Here is a 12,839-nt window from a genome sequence, read left to right as displayed (position 1 = left end):
TATTGCTGTCCAACAGATCAACTGCTTTTAACATAATTTATTTGTCCTTTGGTCATTAAATAGTAATCTGATATGTTAAAAAGATAGAACAGAAAAGGCGTAGGAAGTCTTATCTTTTATAATGAAACAACTTTCGACGTGAATGATGTGTGAACATCTGAATGAGGACGAAGACGAACATTCATCAGCTCAGTCATGTCACTCCTGTTCCTCACGTGCCCATCACAATTTGATGTATCTTCGCAGTGGCCAACGTGTGCACTGTTCAGCAGATGTTTATGATGAACGATGAAAGATCTCCCATCAAAGACTGAAGGATAAAGAAGATTCTCTAAAGTCCGATGCTCTCGTTCGGGAGACAGTGGCCTAGAAACATTCGGTTTAATTTGTTTCAGTCACATTTCAGTCAGAAAATAATTAAAGGACCGCAAAGAAGAAGGATGAAAACGAGAATGAAAGGATTGCGGTGGATGTGATAATGATGAAGATAAAGTGAAAAGTGAAACCTGGGAAGGAAACGAAAACAGAAGTGGATACTGCATTGAAACTGTTATTGAAAGCTGATTGCTCTGATACGAAGTGTTGTGATAAACCAAGCCTTTATCTCTAACTTGAACATTATTTCTTTTATCTCTTCTTCTTCCTCTCCCTCTTTCCAATGCATTCTTTCCATAATTTTCATCTCTTGTGTGATTCTCCTTTCCATCTCTCTCTCTCTCTTCTCTCTCAGAATCGCCCTCTTTTTCCTCTCCACTTCTGTCTCCACATAGCCAGGTGGAGTGTAACAGCGAGACAGCGCAAACATTTGGAAGGAGAAGAAAGACATTTTTGGCATCTCCACCAGATGAGAAGAAGAAAGTTCATCTAAAACCAACGGATAATCACTCAATTCATTCATAAAGGATATCATTTCTGCTGTTCGAGTTAGCTGCACAGGCTTTTGTGTTACTCTTGCGCTGTCAGAATGCTTCTCAACGTCTTTTCACTCGGCCATTTTTGAGTGAAAGAAAAGAAAGTGAAGGTTAATTCGCTGCAGAGGTGATCTTCTGGCTCGTCAGTTCGGGTGCTTCTGAGAAGAACTTTGGGAAGAGGGGCGATGGGAACAAGGGGAAGCTGCGTGAGAGGAGGAGGGGCAATGTAGATGGGATCGGTAGAGGGAGGTGGCTGGATATGAAATGAGGAAAGGAAACAATAAAAAGGAAATAAATAATATTAAAAGGCAAAAAAGTTATAAAAAAAGAATCCAAACATGAAAGATTACACTTTTCAAAAAACCACTATCATCTGAATGGACTGCTTTTGCTTCTGAAAAAGCGGAACAAGTGCGCCATCTTCCTCCGGCTTTCTGTCTCTGACTGTTTTTCCGCTTTTGTTCTTTTCGTTGCTCTTCTCACGAACAGAAAAGGAGTCTTCACCCAAACAGGAAGATGTGGAAACTGGCTTTCCGGCGAAATCAATTCGAAGAAGATGAGTGATTGAAAAAATTGAGCTGAAGATTTAGATTCTGGTATTTCAATGGGAGTTGTGCAGAGATATTCTGGTGTGAGAGGGTGAGGAGGAGGTGGGTTGTCTTCCTTCATAAAGAGGGCAGTGGAAGGTGTTAACACAGAAAAGGGGAAGGTGGCTTCATCAGCTGTGAATGGGATGGGAGAAGACAAAGCAGTTTTTGAAGGGTTTGTCGATTTCTCTGCGTTTGGGTCGTATTCTTTGAGAGACAGCCACGGAATGCCTGAACTTGTCATCAGCAGTTTTGTGGAAGAAGAAGTCGAAGCATTCAAACTCTCCTTTTTCGACTCGATTATCTTCGGAGGAGGAGTTTGAATGCCACTTTTTGAGGCGCCGTGGGTGGGATCAAAGACAAATTGGTTGAGAATCCCTGAGAAGTTAAGAGGAGATTATTAAGAAAGATTATATGAAAATAAATAGAATGAAAATATATTGAACACAATTAAAAAATGAAATGAACAATAATAATGACAAGATAAAATAGCTTTCATACCATCCAAATAATATCCAAAAATTGGCTTTGTATTCAACGTCAGTTTGGCTTCTTTCTTCTAACAATTCCATCGCTTTTGGGCAGATGAAGCATTTACTTAATCTTCTTCATCATTTTCTTCTTCTTCTGCACTTTCGCATTTATCTTTTCTTCTTTCTCTTTTCTTTTCTTCAAAACCATATACTGATTCAAACGATGTGGAAAAAGATGAATTAGATGTTGGATCATAATCTACAGGCGGATTGAGAAGAGGGTATTTCTTAGAAATCTTTGATTGAAATTGTTTCATTCTCTTATCTGTTGAAGCACTTGAAATGATGTGCTGCTTGAAGATATATATGAAGAGGAAGAGAAAGAGAAGAAGAAAGACAGCTGAAAGACAATTTCCAATTATATTTTTTATTCCTTCAGTTTTCAGCTCCTGCTCTTCTTTCTTTTTCTTAATCCTTTGCAGCTTCTTTCTCTTTCTCTTATTTCCTGTTTAATAATTGAACACTACTTATCTCGGTGATATCGCTTCTTCTTTCAATTTCTGCTCGGATGAGAAATTATTCCTTTTGAAGCCGCATTTGTTCTGTTTTGATTATCACAAATTATTTTCATTCTTCATCGTTATCAGAATCAATTCCATTTCGTAACTTTTCCTGTTAATCGTATATAAATATTATAACAAAGATATTTATCACACCTTTCTTTTGTCTTCCTCGTCTATAACCAAAAATATCGTGTTTGTTCGCAAAATTCAAAGCATATTATTATTATGGAACACTAAAAAAAACTTTGTTCAAATATTTCCATTCTTTTCGGTAATACATAAAAACAGATGGAATATATAACAAAAATAGGAATGGACTAATTGTGACATAATATAAAACATGAAAAACTTTTTATTTCTATTGATTCAATGATCCTTTTATTCAAAATCAAAAATTGTTTTCGTCATTGAATCGTTATAGAAATAATTCCCGTTATGAAAAAAAGTCAAAAGAAATAGACACATACGACAGATTGATCTATTCTACCGACTGATCTTTCGACAGACAGATCTTTGTCGATTGACTGATCTCGACAAAGATCTGTCGATGACCCATTTTAATAGCATTTTTGGTAATTTTTTGTGAAAATTATTAGATAAAAAAATAGTTTCATATCAAATATTGTTTGTTATTTTGATTGAAAAAATTAATAGAATTAAAAAAAAAGGAGTTTTTCAATAAAAAATATAAAACAAAAAATTCAAAATTTTGTAACTGTCTTGTCGGTCGACTTGTCGAGGTCCTTCGGGAAATGTCGGCTTGTCGCAAAGGCCTATTTAAAATTATTTTTATTCGTTGAAAATGCAATGTTAATAACTTTCTATTTTTTCATTTGATCTATCCCATTAATATTTTCAAACTTTCCTATTTTTATTTAATTTTATTCATGAAGGCTTGGAGCTTTATTATCTCGCAACAAGGAATTAAATAGTATTATTTTATCATCGTTTGCTAAAAACTTTTTGAGAAATTTTCACATCATAATTTTTGACTGTTGGAATTCAAAACAAATAAAATCTTTGCGTTTTCATTTTATTTAGAAATATTCTTTTCCAAAGTTTAGGATATGAAAAACATTATTTGAAAGCTTTCTTGGACAAACTGCTATTGCGAACTATTTGATCTTCTGACAAAATTTGCAAACTGAATTCAATGAAATAAATTTATGGAAGTTATCCAGAAAATTAAAGCGATCAAGTATTTGCTTCAGTGCGCGATATGAAAGAGGAATGACTTGCACTGATAATGAATTTGGTGACTGAGAGGAAACAGCAGACACAACAAATAAAGACAGCTCTTTGAAGTTAACTTCAATCAATGCTGCAGTGGAGTTTGAGAAAATCTCAATTAATGATTCACCTGCTTTTTGCTTTAACAAAGATAACGAAGAATACAAAGATGAAAAAAATTAAGATGAAGTCAAAGCAAAAGAAAAACAAACAAATCACTTTTCACCAAACGCTTCTGCTGATGGCTGTTCCATTGATTTTTGCAAGATGATCACAGAGTGAGTAACATTATTTAACCATCAACAATTACACTTGATACAAATAATGGTGTTTAAAAACAACACTGACTCTTCTAACGTGATTGTGCATTCGCCCAGCATCAGATTTCCGCTCCTCACTCCAAAGACAGAGCGATGCGCCGAAGCGAAGCTGGGGCCGAAGACGATGTCCATCCCCTAAATACTGCACTCCTCAGACGAAGACACACAATCGGCACTTCCATCCATCTGAGCGATTTCGGAGTTGAACTCAAAAACAGCTAGGCTGACTCCGACTGTCTGCACAGTCGCTGATGAAATGGCTGTCTCTGCTGAAACAGCTGCCTTCTTCACCACCAGCACGTTCTGGTACGGCTCGTCGTTCAGATGCCGCACAGCCTCGCTCAGCGTCTCACACGTGTCTTCCCTTCGCCCGCAGTCCTTCTCGTTCTTCCCTTTCTCTCCTGACACAAATACTTGCTCTGACTTGTAGAACACAATAAATGGCACCAAATCAATTGGCCCCTCGTTTTCTTTGTCCATCCCGAAGATGGCATTTTCTCTGTCAAAGGCCAACTCACTGAAGTCCATCACAAACAGCACCTCGTTGATCTGCTCAGCAATCGATCGGCAGACAATGAAAAAATCCTTCCCCACACTCGCTCTGTTCAAAGAAAACTGAATCAGTTGAAATTTAACCATACGCGCCTTCGCTTTCTCCAATGACGGAGCATCTGAATCTTCTGTATCGTTCAGGCAGTTTAACACAATTGCGCCTCCTCTTCCTTCACTTGTTGAACACGCACATGTCACAAAAGAAAACAGATTTTCCTGTATTCATCCCTCATTTTCCCAACAGCAAGTCGAACAGTCTGAGCTTTCCTTCATCCACACACAAAACGCCCCTCCCAGCTGAGACTCGCTGTTGCAGTCGCTGAATGTCGAGTTGTCCATCGTCAGCTCCACAGACAGCGCGCTCTCATAAGAAATGATCGATGCCTTTGCATTTGTGCCACGGATGAGATGCCACTGAAGATTCTCCAGTTTGATTTCGCTCGCTTCTTTGCTTGCTTTCTTTTCTTTGCCATTCCCTGATAAGACTGATTCCTCATCCCCCTTCTCTTCTGCATCGCCCACAAAAATAAACAATCCATCTGCAAAATTCAAAACATCAACAGAAAACGCGCTTGCCACAAAATGTGCAGCCGGCGCAGCAAGCCGGATGGCCGATGTCGCAAAGGAGAGCTCGACCATTTTGGACTCTTCAATCGAAAGTGTCCCAGACGAAACATGGAAAAGCACAAACGCAATGCCTTCTTCTGTTGTCTGCATCGCAAAGGAGCATTTGTTTAGCGTGGCTGTTCCTGTCTCAGTGAAAAGAAGTTCCTTTTGTGGTGTTTCGAAAGACGAAGGCAGACAGAAGTTGATGGAGGTGAATGTGAGCATGAGCTTGTTTGTGAGCACAGCCTCAGAAGGCTCAGAAAGAGAATGAATTGTTTTTCTAACATTGATTGTGCATTCATCTGAGGAAGGCTCATCAGAAGAGGAAGAAGAAGAATAGCCGGAGAAGAAGGAATAGCTGGGCTTATTGAACTGTTTGAAAGGTCCAACTCGTCTGAAATGGCAACACTTGTGTTGATTTTTATTTCTCTGAACTGAATTCCTTCTCTGAAATGCCTCATCCCTTCCCAAAACGACAGACAAGGCTCCCTTTCTGATCCGCATCCGCGAATGTCTCTTCCACTCGGCAACACAACAACAGAAGTGTCTGTGTGCTCAAACAGCAGCTTGTCCAAAGAAATGCCTTCTGTAAAGTTCACTCCATCTGCCCCAAAGAAAGCTGTTGTGTTTTTCCATTCAGTCCAATCAAACATCAACCTTTCAATGACAACTGAAGAATTCAAATCGGAGCTCAATATGTACATGTTTCTTCCAACAAATGCTTCATTCTCAGAAAACATAAAATCAGCCAAAGAGAATCCATATATTGAATTGCAGCAGCTCAAATACAAAAACCCACTTTTTCCTTTGAAAGTCGAACAAACGCAAACAACAAATAATAAACTCACTTCCTCATTTCATTCGCTGCAATAAACATGTCTCGTCCCTGATGTGCCTTGTTTCCTCCAACACTTATCTCTGAAAATGAATATCTGTCATTGTTGTCTGTTGCACATGTCAAATAGATTCCTCCGCCACATCCTTCAGAACTGCTGCAGATGCTGTTCGTCACCCCAACATTGCTCATCTTCAGCTGTCCATCTGCCACTTTCAGCTCAAAAGTCATCGCTCCTTCCTTTTTGCATCCTTCTGAGCTGAGTGTTTGGAACGTGCATCCAACAACTTCGATTTTGTAGCTGTTCTGAAGAGAGAATATCGAAGAACACGGACTTGATGCTCCATTGTTGATGTTGCTTTATGAAGAAGCGTTCAACGGAAGATCTGCTGTCAAAATCCTCCTTGTCTTCAAATTTATTCTTTTTTCGTTTTTTCTTTTTTAGGAAAGATACAAAAAATAAATAAGTTAATTATTTAACATACGAATATATGAGAATTTGAGAAAGGCTTTGGTGTCAAAATTATCATGAGCTTCGATATCATCATTGAACACATTGTTAAATTGATTATTACATTTTTCATTAAAACAAAAAATACAATTTACAAAAAAACAGTGCACTTTTGAAAATTGATAATCGATTTGAAGTTATCTAAGTTAGCACACACTTCAATGCTCGAAATAACCTGTGCAAAAGCAAAAACTCAAATGGACTTCATACGTTTGAAAAAAATTTGAAAAAAATAAACATAAAACGTGTTTGTATCTCTCATATGGGGAAATATATTTGACTTTAGGTATTTTCGAAGAAATATTATGCACTTTTTATTGACTTTTTTATATCAAAAAACAAAATAAAAATGGGTCCATTTTTTGACATTCGCGAAATGTTGGAAAATTTAAAGTTTTTATTTCAACGACATCTGTTTTCGGATGTGAAAATCATATTTATTTTGAAATCTGAGTGAGCGTTATAAAGAAATGATTGAAGCAATTTTTTAATGCCTTGTGCAAAAAAAGCTTGAAAGTCCGTATTTTCCCCCATATAATTAACACAACAAAAACAAGAATGGAAAAATGTGTAACTTGTTCAATAGAGAAAAAATGAAATAATAGATGAATTGCACAATTTTTGTGTAATTGTGAAATTTTTGAAAAATTTTTGAAATTCGTGCATGTTATTTTGAAATTATCAAGAAATTTTGAAATTTTCCAGAAAAATAGAAAATAAGGTAGTTATTTTAAGTTTCACCAACAAATTTTAAGTTTTATAAAAATTGTGGGAAGATCTTCATTTTTCTTTTGAAAATAGCTGCATTCACATTTCGCAGTTTATTTATCACAAATTTTATTTAATATGTTTTGTTCAATTTTAAGAACATTTAACAACAATTAATGCGAAATATATCATTTTTCGTTTTTTGTGACAATCGTTAATAAAAAAAATATAATTGTTAAATTTAAAACGATTATTGAAATGTTTTTTAACAACAAATGATTGTCAACAATTAACATATAAAAAAAATATTGCTAAGATATTTGTGAAATTTTTCATTATTGTGAAACATAAAGAATTCATCAAAAATGAATGAAGAGCACCACCTATTATCCAAAAATGGTTCTAATGTTGATTTTTTTCAGTAATGAATATTTCCTGGGAGGGGAGGGGAGGGGTGGAATGTTTCCATTTCTTGTTAAAAAGTCATATAAGTTTTAAAGAAAAACAATTTAGATACTGATAATTAGCTGTAATTATGCAACGCTATTAAGGTTGTCAATGATATCGATAACTGTAAATTTTGTGTAATCCTGTGTGACATGACATGAAAAACATGAAAATTTACAAAAATGACAGACATGACTTTTTCGATTTGTCATTTTTTTTGTCACTCAGCAAAATTTCGTGAAAATATCAAAAATTGAAAATTTTTTTGTTTTATTCGGAAAAGAATATTTTTATGACATTGTATTTTATTTTATTCAACTTTTTAAAGAAATTTTAACTAATTCAGATAGCATTTTTTACGAGTGACAAATAGATCAAAAAAATATATAGTGGTTTTGTCACTTGTCAGATCTGTCACTGACAAGTCAGATCTGTCATTTTATCATTTTTCATAGCACTCCTTAATTCAAGCTGAAATCGAAAAGCTAATGTATTTTGTTTATTTATAAGGAAAAATTTCATTTGTCACTAAATGATCTGAACAAATGAAATATATTTTGTTTGATTGCTGAATTGGATTTATGCAGTTTTGAATGACTTTTTTGTAAAATATCGTAATTTTTTGGTTGAATTTTGTATTTTTATTTTTCAATTCTTTAGAATTTTTTTCAATTTCTTTCTATTCTCATGAATTCTTTATGTTGATCATTATTTTCAGTTTTTTCGAAGAGTCGAAGACATGAAGAACTGATACATAAACACATTTCTTCTTGATTGTTGCTGTTATCATTTTGAACACTGTTCAACATTTGTTATTTACAATGTTACACATATGAAAAATTTTTAATAAACTTTAAGAAATCTTTATAAAAAGTTGTATATTTTTTCTAAATTTCTCTAAACATGTATTACTTTGAATTATATAAAACAGTTACTTCCTTTTGATACTTGCACTTATTAAATAAATATTTATTGATGATGAATAAAAATATTAAATTATATGTAACGAATGCAAATCTATACTTATTCTTTTAATCATTTATGCGTATAATAATTACAAATACCAATATCCCTCTCCTTTTTCTTAATCCGTCCAGCAGCATGAACTGAAAAACTCAAAAGTCAGTAATCAGTTTTTCATATGCAGTTAAACAGTCCATTAGATCAATAAAGTTCAACTTAACTGATGTGGTTGGACACAGATCTCTCGCAGAACAAAAGTTGTTTCTGAATCAATTGAACATGTCGAAGATATTGATGGTGATGGCGTTCTCTTTCTTGTCTCTTCTTCTTCTTTCTCATCAGCCTTCTCCAGCATCCATTCTGGAATCTTGTCTGAATCTCTTCCAAGGATATATTCTGTTGATCCACTTTCAGAGAGAAGATGCTCTGATGATTCTGAATGCTGAAGGCTTTTCGCATATACCCTCTTCTTGATCCTCTCTTCATTATTCTTCTCAGCCTCTCTTTCTGCTCTCCTCCACTGCTCCTCTGGTGACATCTCCATCGTCACCATCTCAATTAGTTTCGGATCTTTTCTAATATTATCATTCACAATCTCTCTCAGATCTTCAGCCCGTCTCTTTTGTTTTCTCCATCGAACAGCCAGGATAATAGACACAACAAAAACTATCAAAAACAGAACAACAAATATGATAGCAATTATCAATAACCATAATGATTTTCCTTCTTTTCCTCCTTCAACAACTTTATCATTTCCATTTCCCTTTGCTTCACTTGCATTCTTCAAAATGAAGGCTGAGTTGAGTTAGGAGATTCTGCATTGCCAAAGAGCAGACACACGGACACCTCTGCCTCTTCTAGTACCTCTCGAAGAATGCTCCCTTGTATAACACCAAAGGTCTCCTTTTCCGAGGCAAGCCCTTTTGCATCAAACTCGAACCGATGAAGCAATTCCTCTGTTCCGGTCGTTGTTGCCAGCCGGAACGATTGATTGCAAGGGAAAAGGAGCTCTCCCTTGAATCTTATCGTGATCTCGCTCATTGTCTCTGCTTCGTTTACCACCTCGAAAGCGGAATGGAGTGTTGAAATGAAGAATGGAGACAGCCTGTGGAAGGGGATGCCAGCAAGTGTGCGTTCGCTGTCCAGTATCCACAGGGAGGTGTTGTCTTTCGCTCCGTCTCCCCCTTTCAAGCTCGCCAGTGTCAGCGAAGCCCCATCGGAGCAGGCGATGTTCCGGAGGGCAGACTGATAGCTGCTGGCTGAAGGGCTGTTGCTCACAAACTTTGCATCTCCGATACGAACAGTTCCTCCCGAGACAGACAGCGCTCCATCAGACGGGCTTTCCAAATTGAGATAGATGATGGCTGCTGTTGTGTTGCATATATGAACGAGGAGATGTTGTTTCAGCTGTCTCAGTGCTATTTCGAAGAGCATTTTTTTATGAGTTCTCTCAATAAATCACACAACAAGCGAGAGTTCTGGAACATTCCTCACGCTCACAGCGCTCCCTTTCAGTGTCTGTTCACTGCTTCGCTGCTTGAGGATAGATTATGATACAAGCACTTGCAGTTTAGAAGGGAAATTTGCTCAGGTGGGAAAGGCACAAAAAGCACAGACGAGTCGAAGGAGGCGCTGGTGCTGGTGTTGGTGCTGGCGTGTGTGTTTGTGCAGATGCGGAAAGAGAAGATAGAAAAGTCGATGCCTTGTGCTGTTGTGGAGGAGAGGCTGAGGATGATGTCCTGCGAAAACACCAGATGCTCCGCACCCAATCCGTGCACCATAGAGCTCCAGAACTTGCGTAACTTGAAGTAGATGACTGATAGCTGGAGGAGCTGGAGGTTAATATATGCAGGCGCGAAGTATTCTGCAGTGGAAAGGAGGAAAAGCAGAAGAGTGAACGTGAGGTGAAGGACGGAGAACAAGTTGCCATTCAAGGAGCAACCTTCAACTGCGAGCAGGAAGAAGTTGTGGAGAACTTAATGTGCAGCTTGCGAGGTGGAAGAGAAAACAAACTGGACAGAGAAATTCAAGAGAACTTAATTGGCATGACGTAACAGAATTGCAAGTGTGCGAAAAGGATGAACTGATGAAAAAGAAGAGACATTCGATAAGGACGTTTGCAGTGTTTACGATGATTACAGGGTAGCGCTGAATGGAAGAGTTGAGTGGACGAGCGCAGAGGACGGGAACTCGAGAGCGGATGTTCATGCTGGTTGCGCTGCATGGCGCGCAGATGGCTGTCTGGAGTGATACCAACAGCTGAGATTATTGAGACGGAACGATCGACTGCACCCTAAAGCTCAATAAGTGGCATGACGCGCTGAACACTTCACATTGTTGTCCGTGTGGTTGTCTGCGATAGCTGAGACAAATATCGTCTCGCTCTGATATTTCACAACCCTCAGCAGAAGATCTTCTTCATCCAGAAAGGTATCTGTTGTGCAGCCCCATATTGCCAGCTTCTTCACAAATGGCAATCTGAAATCCAGCAAGAATTGCTCATCAACTATTTGTGTATCGATTGAGTGGCATCTCACATACACATCTCTTTTAAAAAAGAAACGTTGTTTTTGTATTAAAAATTCGACGAAACAATTTTTACCAAATAGAAGGCTGCGGGCACAGTGCTTTTTGTCTTTGAAAGAAAATTTTCGTGCTTTAATATTGAATTTTATAGCCTGATTGCAAATCAACTTTTCTACGTATTAATTGCCTGATAATCATTCCAGAAAAATAATTGATTCAAGTTCACGTTCGAAAAGAACAACAAGAATGGCATTCATTGGATAACTTCAATCAAAACCGTTTAAAGAATCCAATAAAATTTGTACCAAAATTTCAGACACAAATGGAAGGGATTTATTGATGATGCTTTTCGTCAAGTTGGATGATTAAGAAAAAAGATAATTTTCATATTCTGCAACGTTAACTTCTTCTGTGCCAAAAATGTGGTTGATAATGAAAATGAAGGATCGCCATCAATTAACATCAGTGTTATTTCACAATCAAGCACAATTTTGCTTCCTTCTACAGAGAAAGTTGATCTTGTTAATCTGAATGCAAATGCGTTCAATGGATAGACCAATTCTACTGAGTAAAAGGTTCCTTCCCTGTTGTTTCCAGACATTGCAATGCTTTTCTCAGTTGTACTACTTATAAAGTCTATTTTTTAATATTCGTTTTAACAATTGCTGTAACATATTATTCATCAACCTATTTTTTTGAAATTAATCCACTCCTGTTATGAAATGTTGGCTTATATTTTCAAGTTGAATGTTTCTGAATACCAATGAATGAACATTTCGTTGTGAATCTCTTGAACAGATCATTTTCAATAAATTCTAAAGAACGTAATCAGTTTGTAATTATACAAAATACATTTCATTTGTTTATCGAATAATAGCATTCTCGAAAAACGAGCTTACAAATACATCAACTCTTTCTATTTGTAAATAATATAGAATATTTTGATTTCTATAAGCGTTTATTCAACTTGAGTAACTCAATATTTTCTGATCAAGCATTTAATCATCGAATAAAAAAAGCTTCAAAATTTGTGAAAAAATATAAATAATGGCTTCAAGAATCATTTAAATAAAATCACAAACTTTCTTATTCAATAACCTATTAATATGAAAATGATAAATACCAAATTGAGAATTGATCAATAATGGATATTTTAAAAGTTTAATGGGTCCATGCGATCAGTTTTGACTGACACAACTTTTTTGATTTGTCATGTCACACAGGCTTAATTTTGTGATTTCTTCGTTTTCCTCTTATTCTTCTTCTATATATATCATTTCCTTTAATCTTTAATACTATTTTGATCCATCTCTCTTGTTAATTTCAATGAAAATATTATCACCTCCTTTCTGCCTTCCAAAAAAATTTAATGCGCTATTCTGTATTCTTCCAAAACTCAAATAACCTCCACAAACTCCATTCTATAAAAAACTGGCAAAGAAGAAGATTCCATCTGAAGAATCCCTTCCCATCCCTTTTCGCTGTATTGCCCTCTTCTTCTCTCCATTTCCCCTCAAAACAACAACAATACCACTCCACCGAATATCACAACCCCTGTCTCCCCATCTCCCATTGCCCTTCTTCCAACCAAAAATAAAAAAAAAAAT

General features: G+C 36.3%; 6 protein-coding genes across 6 annotated transcripts; 1 reads left to right on the top strand and 5 right to left on the bottom strand.

Annotated features, from left to right (window-relative positions):
• Window positions 1–116: 116 nt before the first annotated feature.
• On the bottom strand, window positions 117–898 carry MONOS_3276 (uncharacterized protein; the record flags this gene model as incomplete). Its single annotated transcript, XM_067873264.1, has 2 exons — window positions 117–366; window positions 594–898. 2 exons carry the CDS (start codon window positions 896–898, stop codon window positions 117–119), a joined length of 555 nt encoding a protein of 184 aa, XP_067723015.1.
• Window positions 899–1,515: 617 nt separating this feature from the next.
• MONOS_17960 (uncharacterized protein) lies at window positions 1,516–1,821 on the top strand (the record flags this gene model as incomplete). Its single annotated transcript, XM_067870933.1, has 2 exons — window positions 1,516–1,540; window positions 1,592–1,821. 2 exons carry the CDS (start codon window positions 1,516–1,518, stop codon window positions 1,819–1,821), a joined length of 255 nt encoding a protein of 84 aa, XP_067723014.1.
• A 3,037-nt stretch (window positions 1,822–4,858) lies between these two features.
• MONOS_3277 (uncharacterized protein) lies at window positions 4,859–5,353 on the bottom strand (the record flags this gene model as incomplete). The annotated part of the gene is made up of 1 exon (XM_067873265.1): window positions 4,859–5,353. One exon carries the CDS (start codon window positions 5,351–5,353, stop codon window positions 4,859–4,861), a length of 495 nt encoding a protein of 164 aa, XP_067723013.1.
• A 17-nt stretch (window positions 5,354–5,370) lies between these two features.
• MONOS_3278 (uncharacterized protein) lies at window positions 5,371–5,982 on the bottom strand (the record flags this gene model as incomplete). The annotated part of the gene is made up of 1 exon (XM_067873266.1): window positions 5,371–5,982. The coding sequence occupies one exon, from the start codon at window positions 5,980–5,982 to the stop codon at window positions 5,371–5,373; it is 612 nt and encodes a 203-aa protein (XP_067723012.1).
• A 104-nt stretch (window positions 5,983–6,086) lies between these two features.
• MONOS_3279 (uncharacterized protein) lies at window positions 6,087–6,634 on the bottom strand (the record flags this gene model as incomplete). Its single annotated transcript, XM_067873267.1, has 2 exons — window positions 6,087–6,383; window positions 6,563–6,634. 2 exons carry the CDS (start codon window positions 6,632–6,634, stop codon window positions 6,087–6,089), a joined length of 369 nt encoding a protein of 122 aa, XP_067723011.1.
• A 2,283-nt stretch (window positions 6,635–8,917) lies between these two features.
• MONOS_3280 (uncharacterized protein) lies at window positions 8,918–10,140 on the bottom strand (the record flags this gene model as incomplete). The annotated part of the gene is made up of 2 exons (XM_067873269.1): window positions 8,918–9,372; window positions 9,543–10,140. The coding sequence occupies 2 exons, from the start codon at window positions 10,138–10,140 to the stop codon at window positions 8,918–8,920; spliced, it is 1,053 nt and encodes a 350-aa protein (XP_067723010.1).
• Window positions 10,141–12,839: the final 2,699 nt, after the last annotated feature.

This window comes from Monocercomonoides exilis (assembly GCF_001643675.1).
Source record: "Monocercomonoides exilis strain PA203 chromosome Unknown scaffold39-1025343, whole genome shotgun sequence".
NCBI classification, from domain to species: Eukaryota; Preaxostyla; order Oxymonadida; family Polymastigidae; genus Monocercomonoides; species Monocercomonoides exilis.
Note: the sequence above shows the minus strand (reverse complement) of the source record. Positions and strands in the feature narration are given on the sequence as shown.